We start from the raw sequence: 14,920 nt of genomic DNA, 5'->3' as shown, positions 1-14,920 counted from the left end.
GCGCAGGGAGTCAGCGCTACACAGGCTGTTATCTGCACGGGAGAAAGCCGGTTCAGCCCGCTGATAGTGTGGGCTGAGCCTGCTCTGCTGCAGACAGACCAGCGCTGGATCCTGGATCGGTAAGTATGTTGGTGTAAAAGTGAGGTGTGTGGATGTGGATGTAATAAAGTTATACTTCTCTGTTTGTGTTTTCTTTTAACATTCTTTTTACAGGTGGACTACAAGTCCCAGCAGGCCCATTAATGCCCTGCATGCTGGGACTTGTGGTTCTCCAAGTCCCAGCCTGCGGGGGAGGTCTGCTGGTACTTGTAGTTCTCCTCTATAAAGCAATGTTAGGATTGAAAGATTGAACCCTATCAGGCCGCGTCCACTGGCCAGGGACGCCGGTGACAGCCCCGGGCTTCAGCCCTGGACGCACTCCTCCAAAAGTGCGATTATGGGCGATTTTGACAGTGCGAAAAAACTTTCTTTCTATTAAATGTCACCCATTGAATTTGACGGCAGATAAGAACCACTTGGCCCATCTAGTCTGCCCCTTTGCAATACATTTATGCAATAAAGAATATCTATCCTTGTGTATCAATGCCTATTTTCCTATAGATTGTAAGCTTGCGAGCAGGGCCCTCATACCTTTGACTGTCTGTAAATACCCAGTTTGTTGTATCACTGTCTCCTTTGTAAAGCTCAACTGAATATTCTGCGCTATTTAAGAAACTGTTAATAAATAATAAATAAATAAATAGTGGGGTCTATGTGGTGGCCGGTGTTGAAGGGAGGGGGTTCCCCTTACCTTGATACTTCAGGGGCGACTCAGGTTCGTCCGTTCTTCTGTCTTCTGGTGGACTGGGGAGGGACACTTCAATGAAGGGGACAACTTACTGCGGTACAACTCAGATTTATTATGAAATAAAGGCAACTTGTGCCCACTGACCCTCACGGCACGGCAACACCGGGGGCTTAAGGCACATTAACAAGTAACGATAATTATAAATATGAACTGGCACTATTAGTATTTACCGAATAGGACAATAAAGTGTGACAACCTAATCACACTACGCATGTGCCCACTAGGGCCTACCGACTCCACGTGTTCCAGGTACTGTGACAGTGTTCGGAGTCAAACACCCCCGCTTTGAGGTTACTACTGGGTCAATTAGTCGACACAGCACCATTAACATTGAAGGCGGCTTTGGACATATTCACACATGAAATCGTGCACGGTATACCACAACAATGGTTATAACAGTAAACAATAATCGGATAGCTGGTGCACCAGTCTAGGATCCTAACTATAACCCTGAGGTGACGTCACCTTCTATGGAGTTCAGTCCCTGTCAACCTATGCACAGGGGTTTAGGAGATAGCTGTCCAGTGGAGCCGTCCGGTATGAATAGTGAACTGAGCTGGGCCTGCTCCTTCCTGCTGGGCAGTAGCACGTAGAGCAAGTGGCCCACTAACCTGGAGGCTCAGCAATCAATGCACTGCGGTGCATTACTTCAGTTAGGTGTTTCCTCACTAATGGAGAATGGTAGCTGATAGGGAAATGGGAGCTGGCTAAGTCCTGCAGCTTGACTTTAGAAATTCCCTCCTCTGCTTAGGGGTAGACTGTTTGTCGGTGGAGTATACCCTGGCGTGGGCACAGGTGGGTAACCAAGGTGGCCGTCTCTTGGGGTGAGAGTCTGGACACAAAGGAGTAGTTGAGGTCACTGCCCTTGAGATCAGGCGCTGGGCACAGATGGGATCTGAGTTGGAAGATAGCTGGGACGGCAGGCTATGTGGCCAGACGTTGGGCTCAGGTGGGCAAGGGTGACTGCCTGGCAGGGTGTGGATACCTGTATACAGCTCTCTGGTGCAGGCTCCTGCCCGTCGCGCTCGGCTATGTGGGGGTGGCGTCTTCCTCTTCAGGGCGGCAGCACACCAGTGTGGGTGCCACAGCCGTGGCGTTGCCGTACTCGGTGGCTCCTCCGGTCCCCTCCCTGGACGCTGGCTGTCGCGATGTCGGCTCCCTCCAGGCGCTGCTGCTTCTTCCCCTCGCCGCCGGGACTCGGCGCTGTCTCCTTCCACGCTTCACGGGGGTCCTCCGTCCTCCCGTGTCACACTATCCTTCTGTCCGGCTGGGCGGTGTGAGCCTCGGAACCTCACTCCTCCAGGTCTAGGGCACGCCGTACCCCGTCCTCCCGGCACTTCGGCTCTCACACGACGCTTCCACCACCCACACGTGGGTCCTCTCTCCGCCTTCCCCTCAGTAGTCCTCCTCCTTTTTCCTCCTACAACCAGCCAATCCCAGGCTCTCACTCTCCCCTGTCCGTCCTGTCTCGGCACAAAAGTCTTGGGGGAATATTAACCCCATGTGTCCCGGCTGAGGTGTGAGTTAATTTAACCCTTGGTGACCCTGAAGGGATTTTGGGGGCACCACATCTACACATAATTTTATCCTTAAGATTCCAAATAACTAGTCTTGTGCGATTGATCTCCACACAATCGCTATCACTGGCTTTGCCAACTTTCATCCCTCTGATCCGCAGGACACTGCCGCCTGCGGGTGGGGCAGGAAGACAATGTCCAATTAGCGGGACTGTTCTGCTGTAATCGGGACAGTTGGGAGGTATGTATTTTAAATAAAAGTCTGTGGCTACCGTGTTTCCTCTTCACTGATTGGCATACTTGCCTACTTTTGAAAAGCAAAATGAGGGAGATTTTAGATGATCGCAAAATGCACTGAGAGCAGCGTCGCGCATCATTATATACATACATATATAGAGATCAGTGGACCGGCACTCTGTTTCTGCTGTCGGGGTCAATATGCTTGCCTGGGTGCCTGCTTCAGTGTACATGTGTTCAGGTGCGCCAATGTAGATTGCTGTAGAAAGCGTCACTCCAGGGCTTGTGATCAAGTTAACATTTATTGGGTCAACGCCGTTTCGGGCCTCCTGATGACGGGCTGAGGCCCGAAACTGCATTAACACAATAAATTTCCCCTTGATCACAAGCTCTGAAGTGACGCTTTCTACAGCAATCTACATATATATATACATACATACAGTATATATAGATATAGATATAGAGATGTAGGGACTGCGGCACTCGCAGAAATAAAAACTCAAGGCAAGCTTGGTTTTAACCAACGTTTCGTGGCTGGTGTCGCCACTTTATCAAGGTGCCAAAGAACAAGTGTACAAATGAAAAAACTTACTTAAATAGCCCTGGACTCGTTCGTGACGCCCGGCGTCCGTCTCTGCAGCGTCTAATGATGACGTCATGTGTCCACGGCAACGACGTGAGTCACGAAGGAGACCCATATCACGTGATCTGTGCATATAATGAAAATTGTTTTTTCATTATATGCACAGATCACGTGATATGGGTCTCCTTCGTGACTCACGTCGTTGCCGTGGACACATGACGTCATCATTAGACGCTGCAGAGACGGACGCCGGGCGTCACGAACGAGTCCAGGGCTATTTAAGTAAGTTTTTTCATTTGTACACTTGTTCTTTGGCACCTTGATAAAGTGGCGACACCAGCCACGAAACGTTGGTTAAAACCAAGCTTGCCTAGAGTTTTTATTTCTGCGAGTGCCGCCGTCCCTACATCTCTATGTCTCCTTGACCCACGGCTGTGAGCTCAAGCTTGGAAGGCACCGCAGCACCTACACCGCGTTCAATTGAGTATCCCCATTGGGACTGGATTGCCCATCAGAGTGCCGCCCCAGCTACACTAGATATAGATATAGATATATAGAGAGAGAGAGAGGAAATTATAAAGTCGGAGTATGGAACAAACCAGAGGACTTAGTTCTGCGCGCGCCGAAGGCGCGCGCGCTCTGCAAAAGGGGGTGTGGCCATGGGAAAAGGGGCGTGTCTTTATGTGAAGTGTACCACACCACATACCACTTATACACCACACTAGTCGGACTCCTTATACTATCTAGTACTAGTGCCCTTACACATTGTACCACACAGTATGAGACAAAATTCAAGGACAAAGGGACAGGGAGAGTGACATCAGAGAGACAGTGGGAACACAGAGAGAGTGACAGCAGGGACACAGACAGCCACATATGTACTGTATATTGGGCATCATGGTATGTGGCATATGCTCATTATACATATGCCACACACCGTGATGCTCCATTATACATATATGCCACACACCGTGATGGCCATTATACATATGCCACACACCAATGCCCATTATAAATATGCCGCACACCATGATGCTCATTATACATATGCCGCACACCGTGATGCCCATTATAAATATGCCACACACCGTGATGCTCATTATACATATGCCACAGACCGTGAATCCCATTATACATATGTCACACACCCTGATGCCCATTATACATATGCCACACACCCTGATGCCCATTATACATATGCCACACACCGTGATGGCCATTATACATATGCCACACACCGTGATGCCCATTATACATACGCCACACACCGTGATGCCCATTATAAATATGCCGCACACCGTGATGCTCATTATACATATGCCGCATACTGTGATGCCCAATATACATATACCACACACAGTGATGGCCATTATACATATGCCCCACACCGTGATGCCCATTATACATATGCCACACACAGAGATTCCCATTATACATATGCCACACACAGAGATTCTCATTATACATATGCCACAGACCGTGAATCCCATTATACATATGTCACACACCCTGATGCCCATTATACATATGCCACACACCGTGATGGCCATTATACATATGCCACACACCGTGATGCCCATTATACACATGCCACACACCGTGATGCTTATTAAACATACCAAAATAGACGGCTCCGGTAGTCAACCACATGTTCTTGCCAACAGCTGCCCTACTGATTTGAGAAGTTTAGCGATATAGTGGCTTAGACCGTGCCCGCCCAAAAAGCAGAAATGACAGAATGACTATAGTAAGCTATCCCATGTTCATTATTATTTCACTTAACAGTAGTCATGGGAACATGACAAACAGGTGACAAGCTGTATGAAAGCTTGTCAGTGGCACACACTGCAACCTACATACACTTACACCGCATATATATATATATATATATATATATATATATACACATATACATACACACACGTATACATATATATATATATATATACATATATATAATATATATATACACACTTATACATAATATATATATATATATATATATATATATATATATATATATATATCTTTTAAGTGCCCCTTGTAGGAAGGCAGGCAGCTAGAAAATTAATGGGGCATGACGACAGGAGTAGTGGAGCATGTCTTGGGACGGGAGCCAGTCGGGGACCAGTGGTGGGGGTAGAGGTGATCGATAAGAAGCAGGCTTAGTGAGTGGGGGAGAGGAATGCAGCTTACAGTCAGAAACAGTCAGTTAACTTTAAGCTTTTACTTACTGGCTGCTGCGGCTGCTGCTCCTTACACAGCTGAGACGAGTCTGACACTCTTGTGTGCTCCCGGCTCCCGCTGCCCGACTCACTGTCTGCCAATGCCTCAGTCCACTGCCGCTGCCAGCGCCGCTCCTGCACGCTCAGGCCAGCGCTACCCACACAGCCCCGCGGTGGCCTTCCTAATTACGTCACGGCGTCGCGCATTTAGGCCCCGCCCCCACAATGACGCGTTCGCGCATGCGCATTACGTTTTTATTGGAAAGGGGACAAAAAAGCGGAAGAAACCCAGGGATTTGCGGGGGGGCGGGAGAATGATTGGAAAAACGGGAGACTCCCGCTAAATGCGGGAGGGTAGGCAAGTATGCTGATTGGAATGAAATTAAGGTCAGAAATACACATTCCTTTCATGTTCTATTAAGGAAATATCCTCTCTGCACTGTTCCAGAAAATAAAATATTCATTCCTTTTCTATCTTTTCCCCTGCGGCAGTGTATACAGGATCTGTAAAAAAGCCAAGATACAAGGAAACTGTGAAAAAACTATATACGAGGCTGGACATCACAAATATTGTTTCTAAAGCTTTCTACATTTTCCTGGTGGTGCTACAGAGCATAGTATATGTGCTGAGTTGCCAGGTCCAAAGTTTTCTAAGGAACAACTGATTAGAAATGAAAGTTACTTTGGTCTCAGACAGAGAAATGAAACTGTAATGTGAGTCTGACAGCTACTGTGCATGACACACCCCTTCATTTATGGATTGCACACAGAGCATAGAGAACTGTTAAGTCATAGAAACACTGGGGAAGGAGCGCACCACTTTACTTGTTGTCAGCTGATTCTACTTGACATTAAGCTGTACAAAGAGAAAAAGTAAGTACTGTACCTCTAATCATTTTTGTACACATTTACTATTTATTTGCTTAGAAAATATTTTTTAATACCTAGTGGCATCACTAAGGTTGGTGTCACCCCCATTTGACATCCACCGTTTCAGACTTTACACATTCCTTTGCAATGTTTTCTTTTTTTTGTAATGTTACTGATGGTAAACTGTAATTCCCAGCAATGTTTAAGAAAGGCAGAGATTCTGTAGTTCAGTCAGTCTGGTTATGTGATGACATCACAGTGACTAATATAACAGGTACAGGTTGAGTATCCCCTATCCGAAATGCTCGGGACCACGAGCATTCCGGATAGGGGAATTTTTCGTTTTTTGGAATAATTTTTTTAAGGCATACATACCTGTCCCCTGATGGTGTCCGGTGGTCCCTCGGCGTCCACGCAGTCCCCGGGCGTCCACAGCAGGCCTCCGGCATCTCTGGGTCTCCAGCGGTCCCAGGAATGCCTTGCGCGGGTGTGCGCGTGCACCGGTGACGTCACCGGCGCGCGCGCACACTCGCGCAAGGCATTCCTGGGACCGCTGGAGGCCCTGGAGAAGATGCCGGAGGCCTGCTGTGGATGCCCGGGGACTTGGTAAGTATGAAAAGAGGGTTAGGGGGGTAAAAAAACTACACTATAGATGCAGATCACGTGATAACAGTGTGGGCTGACAGTGTATTTGGGAACAGTTGTTAGGAAGAAGGTGGCATACTAAATAGAGGTGTCAGCAAATAAATAAAGCATCTGATAGCAGTAAAATAAATATAGTAAAGCAGACTTATAAATACTTACATGGATAAATTACTTGTATTAAACAGTATGAGGACATATTTAAAGTAATATGGATAAACATAGTATTCATCTGTAATATATTGATAATTTATGGGACTAATGTATAATTAATGCTTAAATGTATATAAACGTTGTATACTATATGATGTAATAGCAATGATACCTGTAAAAAATGGTTTCATTGAAACATGAAATAAATCAAATCAAAGCCTAATAACATTATTACTATTATTATTATTATAGCGTTTTTGAAACTGACTTTTTTTCCCCAAAAACCTGGTTTGCATTGAAATCCGGAAGTCTTAATCGTATTGTTACTGTAATAACATAAATATCATGGTCTAGAAAAAAGATTTAAAGCTGAGGTTGCAAACATCAAGATTTAAAAACTATAAAAAGATTTCTCCAAAGTATAATTTCCAAGTGTTAATTTGGGTGGATTATTCTGCCAGTTGGTAGTTTTCCTAATGCCCAATACAAAGATTTGTATAACTGGGTGCAAAATGTGAGTTACGTAAAAATAACCACTCTAATTTAAAAAGTTATGTTCAAGTATAACAGCTAGGTTATCTAAAATAGAACTTTCTTTTTCTGCCTCCAGAATTCATTTTCCATGTCAAATTTTGTGGCTGTCAAACCATGTTTGAAGAGTGAGGCCAAGACCACTTTGCAGAAGATTCCTTTTTTTTGTGAGTATCTATTATTTGTGCTTAGTCTCTTAAATAAGGTAGTAGTTTTGGATACCAACTTCTGTAGATATAAGGAAACACAAGGTTGGACTGGCCCAAAGGGGCACAGGGGAAACCCCTGGTGGCTCCATTGCCTGGGAAGGGGGGGGGGTCATCAGTCTGTAACCTGATCCTCTATTTATAAGGATCAGGGGCCTGATTCTAGTTCAATTGCAAAAGCAGATTATCTCTTTTCAAGCTTAGTACATCCGACCCTCTCTCTCTCTCTCTCAGGATCTGCCCCCGTCTCTCTTACCTCCCTCTCTATTCCTTACAACCTCTCGCCCCTCTCTCTCTATCACTGACACCATCTCTCACCCCCCTCCTGTCTCTCTTCCCTCTCTCTCGTGTTATACAATATAGTTTTGTAGATGCTGTAAATTAATTTATATATTTTAAATACTAAAGGGCTCCTGTGGAGTTGCATACAGAGCTGTTGCTAGACTCTTTGGTTCCCAGTGCGAACAGGTAAAAATGCACGGTACTCTTTACCTAGAAGAGCGCCCATCGCGGGCATCGCATGTACTAAAAAATCGCATGCGATGCGACCGACGCGATGACCGCGATTTCCCATAGGGAACAATGTTAAATGTCCCAATTGACCCGATTTTCCATAGGGAACAATGTTAAATGGCCCACAGAGGCCAAATAGGCACCCTGAAGTGTGAAATGGCCCCCCCAATTGTTAACGCCACCCCACGATCAACGCCAACCCGAAGTGTGGCGAGCGCAGCGAGCCCGCGAGGGGCGGCGGTACGCGTCCTACGACCTTTTCATACCCCCACTATCCACGTCGGAGTGGAGTTGAGAATAGAAAGTGTGGCGAGCGCAGCGAGCCACTGAGCCCGAAGCGTGGCGAGCGCAGCGGACACCTTCACAGGTATACGCGTCCCCTTGCGGGCTTCACAGGTGTCCGCGTCCCTTCACGGGGCTCGCTGCGCTCGCCACGCTTCGGGCTCGGTGGCTCGCTGCGCTCGCCACACTTTCTATTCTCAACTCCACGCCGACGTGGATAGTGGGGGTATGAAAAGGTCGTAGGACGCGTACCGCCGGTTGACGTTGATCGTGAGGTGGCGTTAACAATTGGGGGGGCCATTTCACACTTCAGGGTGCCTATTTGGCCTCTGTGGGCCATTTAACATTGTTCCCTATGGAAAATCGGGTCAATTGGGACATTTAACATTGTTCCCTATGGAAAATTGCGGTCATCGCGTCGGTCGCATCGCATGCGATTTTTTTTCCTTACGATGCCCACGATCAAAATCGTGGGCGCCCTTCTAGCTAAAGAGTAGCAAATGTGCAACCCCCTCTTTATACATTTAAAAAATTTGGGGCGCCAACTGATAACAGCCAAATCTACCTTTCTGTCCCTGACCTGTCTACCTCCATCCTCTCACACATCACTATTTGCCTGTCTGCCATCTCCTCCTGATGTCCTTGAAATTCCTAAAGCTTTACATGGTCAAGGACAAACTAAAATCTCTCCTTCAATCTCCACTTTAAGGCTATCTCTGGATCTTGCCACTTCCAGCTCCGGATCATTGCTAGATCCCAGCCCTTCCTTACACTTCATGTAACTCAAATTCTCATACTTTCAAACTAGAGGCCATTTTGGTGCCCTGGACAGACTAAGTACCTATATTTAAACACCACTTATACAATCCTTTATTCACTTAAATTGAGCGCTATTATGGGGTCTACAAATGAATCATTGGAGAAAAGATAAAGTGGACAGAGATAAAGGACCTTATTCTAATTTATTCAGAACGGGGTGAATTTGGCCCTTTTTTGATGTTTGGGGCTCTACGCATGCTCATTGTATATTATGCGTAAGTACAGCTCCCTTATGTAAATGGCAAGGATTGGGGCGGGCTGGGGGCAGACATATTTTGGAACAGGAGCCGTCCATGGGAACGCCCAGCGTTTTCTGGGCATCCCCATGAAAACACTATGCATTCCCATGGGTACACGGGTGGGACGATGTGTGCCAGGGGCTGGTTGCTCATGTCAGAGGACCTCAGCCTCCAGTTCATCTTCATCCTGGCGCTTGCAAATATAAGTAATTTTATTCCAACTGACTTCTGTTTGCGAAGCCAGGAGAAATCATTTGATGGTCGGCAACAATTGAATGATTTATCCTGTATCAGAGTCATGGGAGGGATGTGTTTTCGTTACACATCCCCTCGCATGCTAGCGAGGGGAATCGGCAGTGGGGGAGGAATGTGTTGTCAGCGGGGCAACACTCGGTAAGCTACGATCCCAAGCAAACTAGAATCAGGCCCAAAGTATTAACCAACTAGTTCTAAATTGTCAGTTTTCAGACACAGCCTCTATAAAAAGCAGTTAGGGGCTGAATGGTTGGCATTCCATCTCCATGCACTTTATCTGTCTCCAAGGCTTTAAACATGCTATTCAAATATAATATTTATTAAAGAATTTCAACCCCCCTCCCTGAACTTTTTCATATTTTACTGTAACAACCCAACATCTAACAACCCCCATTAATCAGCATCTGTTTAGCCCTTAGTAAATAAATCTTATGGGAAGGGCTCCATCCTCACCCCTAGCTATTAATAATATTAACTAGCAAGAAAACTAGATTATACCAGTATTTGGGACCAGACACTTTCTTTCAGTGTCTAACTTGCAGTTAAAAATGAACAACTAATTTAGTTGCTGTGATCCAGTAACAATTGTGGCACCTACAGTAAATGCAATTCATAAATGAAAGGACAGGAATTCCTCAATGCAGTTCAATATGTCTATTAATACAAGCAAATGAAAATGCAATCTTTTTTAATACATTATTTTCCACAACCATGATCATTTCCAAAATACTGATATGTGGACCTATGAACTCATTTTCAAATGGTTTTCTATTACATAGAAAGATTTTCTAATATCCATCATGGCCTCAGGAGGATCTGACCCAGAGGGCATTATAACAGTTGATGACATTGGCGCATGTCCTGCAGATAGTAGGTCATCCCAAGAGGAACTGGAAGATGGAAGTTCTAAATCTGCTGACCTTGGAACTTTTAAGACCACTAAAAAAAGACAGAAGCCTACAGGTGCTGTTTTAAGTTATTTACATTTGTCTTCTATTGTTGCAAATAATAGGTCAAATTGTCTATTAATTTTTACATAGGTATAGGGGAGTATTCTGGACTGTTGGTACATTCTCAGTGGTGAAAAGGGGGCGTGTCCAGGGCCGGCGCCACCACTAGGCAAACCTAGGCATTTGCCTAGGGCGCCGGCCACTGGAGGGCGGAAAATGCCGCCCGGGTACCTGTCCTACCGGCGCTGTCTATTTAAATCTGGCGGCGGAGGCAGCGGGGGTCCCTGCAGTCTATTAAAAATCACGAGCGCTATCCGCCGGGCTATGCGGAAGCGCTTCTAGTGTGAAAACTCTGGCAGCACGGCGCACGCTGATCTCAGCCAATCAGCGTGCTGCCAGAGAAACACTGTATCCTAGAATTTCCAGGAAAACACTGTAAAATACCATTTCCAGGGAAACACATACCATTACCAAGAAAACACTGTAACAAAGCATTTCCAGGATACTACTGTAACATACTGTAGCATTTCCATGCAGAGGCGTAACTAGATATTCGTAGGCCCCATAGCAAAAGTTTGTAAGGGCCCCCTATTTAGCAGCTGATGGTGATAAATGTATGCAAAACATATTAGATTGAGAGCAAAGATGGGCCCCCTTCAGCTCTGGGCCCCATAGCAGCTGCACCCCCTGCACCTATGGTAGTTACGCCCCTGTTTCCATGGAAACATTTTAACATGCCATTACCAGGGAAACACTGTAATCTAGCATTTCCAGGAAAACACTGTAACATAGCAAATGTTTTAAAAAGCGTAACTATCCACGTGGACAGCTATTGGGAATAGTAACCTGTGGCGAGTGAAGCATGCCACTTTGCCAGAAGCACAGTGAGCGACGCAAGACTCATGTTCTTCGTCGCCACAATTCAGTTACACATTAATATGCATTTTATATATACTGTACTTTTGTATTGCTGTTCGTTAGATAATATGAAATATCCCAGTTTTGGCCCCCAAAACACTATGTTGACTATTTTGCATGTCAACCATTTTCATGTTGACCTTTTCAACTGGTTGGCATATTGTACCTGTCGTGCTTAACCACTGTTGACCTTTCATCTGTCGACGTTTTGTACCTGTTGACCGAGTGCATGTTAGCATTTTCTGTTGACCTATTGACTGCCAACCATAACATTGTCAAGCTATTAATCCACACCAAATTTTTCAAGGGAAAAAAATAACACATTTGTATTTTAGTGACCCAAATCCCACTTAAATTTACTTCCATTTTAAATTGAAATGATGACTTTTGCATTTGTAAGCACCCAACAGGGGGTTACCTTATGGATGCGGCGGGGGCCGTGTTTCCCCAATTTACGGATCTCAGTCAGAAGTCTTCTCAGGATGCAGGAATGGGCACAGAACACTCCACTATCAGATTAGGTTGACCTTTTATTTTCAAAGCAGTCACTGAGGACATCAACCCCTTTTTGTAAATGCGTCACAATATTTCCACTACAAGTGGGCAACGTGCAACAGTGTAGAAAGGTTCTACTATGCAATAACCATTCAAGTAACAGGAAATGTTTTACGGTGCAATAAACATTCAAGTAAAAGGGAAATGTTTCACAGTGCAATAAACATTCAAGTAAAAGGAAATGTTTTACGATGCAATAAACATTCAAGTAAAAGGGAAATGTTTTACGACACCTTTCTCTGTACTAGTGACGTATCCCAAACTAAGCTAAAGTTACCGGTAACCTACTCAACTTACACCTGACAACCCTTCGCAACAATTGTATAATGTCCTAACTCGCAGGCTCTAATGGCCCGACCTGTGCACAGGGGTTTGGCTGGGGCCCATGGTGGTGCACATATCCAGTCGTGGGACAGGGGTAGGGTCTGCCTAATGTCTTGGGTATTTACTGGCCCTCTACCCAGGGTATCCTAAATTGGAACAAAGAGTACTCCACGTAGTCCTCGGGGGAAGAGGGTATGCAGTCTTAGCAGCAGTGAGGAGGCCTTCTCGGCCCTTATAGTGAACGAGTTTCCTCACTGGGTAGGGCGGCCCGGGGAAAGAAAGACCGATGGCCTGGAAGTTGCGGGCAGGCCACTAACGGGGGAGTGCCCAACTCCAAGGATGCAGGGGCTACCTCTGTGTTGGGTATGGCTCTGGTGGGACTATAGCAGGTGTAGTGTCGGATCCCTAAAGGGCCTCAAAGGCAACACTCACGTTTAGGTGGCAAGATGGCGGCCAGTCCTTCTCCCTCCTAGAACTTCAAGATGGAGGCCATCTCCCTCAATGGCCTCATGGATTTAGCCAGATGAGTGCGGCCACCTGCAGGGTCCCTCTCACTTTTTTGGCTGGCTGCGGCAGTGGAGTCAGCGCCTTCCTTGTGGCCTCTCTGTTGTTGGGGCAGCACACTCTTGTGTGCTGTTCTGTCCTCTGGTGGATGTCTGGGGTGCAGGGGTCGGGCACCTCCAGGCTGCTCCCGGCGTGTCTCTGGCGCTGCAAGATCGGGGAGGTCAGCGGGGGTCACAGATCCCTCCGCACTCCCTCTTTTGCCTGGCTGTGGCAGTCTCCGGCGCCGCATCTCCTCCTCATGCTGCTGGAGGTCGGCGGGGGCCACGGGTCCTTGCCGCGCTGTGCATGCGGCTGAACAGCGGGGAAGGTCAGCGGGGGTCACTGGGCTGGCCGCGCGGTGTGTGCGGCTACTCACTGTGGGGGGTCATGGTCTCTGACCGCCCCGTCCTTCTCTGGCTGGAGGTGGCTGATTGCTGGGGAGGTCAGCGGGCGTCACGGCAGTGCCGCACAAATCTCTGTGGCCGGCTGAGAAGGGAGGAGGCGCGCCGCCTCTCCTATCTCTCCCTCCCCCTTCTAGAGGTCGGCGGGGGTCACCCGACGTACAGCGCGTCTCCGGGTGTCTCCTGCGGCTGGCTGCGGGCACTTCACCCGACACCATCTCCCCTGCTGCCGTCTATCTCCTTCCGTCCCTCACGCTGCTCCTCACGTGCCCCCCCCCCCCCCCCCCCCGGACACCTCCTCCTCTCCCTGCTTCCTTTTCACGGCACCAATCAGGTGCGTTTTTGGCCTGTCACTCATGCAGCGCAGGCCGGGGGAATTAACCCCACACGCGCTGGAGGGGGCAGCTGGGTCTCCCATTAACCCCTTCTTCCTCTGGGGCTAACACATTGATTAATAACGCTGTAAAAATACTATATTGTCTTATGTACTGTACATGAAAAATTAAGTAATGGGATTTTAATAACATCTCTTTGTCAAATGAGTAATATACACATGTTAAACCTGACATATACTCTGCATATACAGTATGATACTGTTTTTGATCTGGATGCCCCTTGACATACATCTAAATGAAAATATAGCATGCAATTAACCCTTTGAGTGCCAAGTCAAAATGTATGTGAAAATTGGCAAGAATCAGTGGCGTCTGGTACCTTTTTGCAGGAGGCGGGGCTGCCGCTGGTCATGATGCCGGCACAACCCCCTGCCGGCGCTCCTCCAGCCTCTTTGCGTTCCCGATGTCTGTACTATAATGACAAGTACCAGGACTGATGCATGCGCAGTACCGACTTCAGTACTGCGCATGCGGCCAGCTTCTATTGGCTGTTTCGCAACAGACTATAGAAAGGAAAGCGGATTTTACCTGGGGGAGCTGCAGCCCATAGGTAAAAATGGCCACTGGCAAGAATACATATTTATTTATAATAATGACCTGTAATGTTTACCTTATACAGGAAATATAATCTTTTTTTGCACAATATTTTTTATTTGAATTGATATAACAAATGTGGCATTTTTAGCGGATAATTGGACCATCTCTTACAGAGATGTTGGTATTCAAAAGGTTAAATATACTGAGCCAAATTTCACATTTGCTGTATGTTAGCTTGATACTAAACTGTTATTATTTAATCAAACAGAGATTGAACACTTTTTTGATGAAATGTCTCAGTTTCTCATGAAGCAAATATCAAGGTCAATGTAAGTATTTCTTCACCAGACTGCACTTGTTAATGAATATAGGGGCATA

The 14,920-nt window shown here is 46.6% G+C and overlaps 1 protein-coding gene across 3 annotated transcripts in view; it reads left to right on the top strand.

Annotated features, from left to right (window-relative positions):
* The first annotated feature begins 6,146 nt into the window (after nucleotides 1–6,146).
* The window catches only part of LOC146060135 (putative ATP-dependent RNA helicase DDX60), a 215,099-nt gene continuing 206,325 nt past the window's right edge, over nucleotides 6,147–14,920 (top strand). For all 3 annotated transcript variants that reach the window (XM_083173076.1, XM_083173067.1, XM_083173058.1), the window contains exons 1-4: nucleotides 6,147–6,282; nucleotides 7,685–7,772; nucleotides 10,699–10,882; nucleotides 14,811–14,871. In XM_083173076.1, coding sequence (XP_083029202.1) covers nucleotides 10,720–10,882; nucleotides 14,811–14,871 — 224 coding nt within the window. In that variant the 5' untranslated portion in view covers nucleotides 6,147–6,282; nucleotides 7,685–7,772; nucleotides 10,699–10,719. The remainder of the gene's footprint in view (nucleotides 6,283–7,684; nucleotides 7,773–10,698; nucleotides 10,883–14,810; nucleotides 14,872–14,920) is intronic.

The sequence above is a fragment of the Crinia signifera genome, chromosome 1 (assembly GCF_055691185.1).
Source record: "Crinia signifera chromosome 1, ASM5569118v1, whole genome shotgun sequence".
NCBI classification, from domain to species: domain Eukaryota; kingdom Metazoa; phylum Chordata; class Amphibia; order Anura; family Myobatrachidae; genus Crinia; species Crinia signifera.
This window is presented reverse-complemented; position numbering and strand designations above follow the sequence as displayed.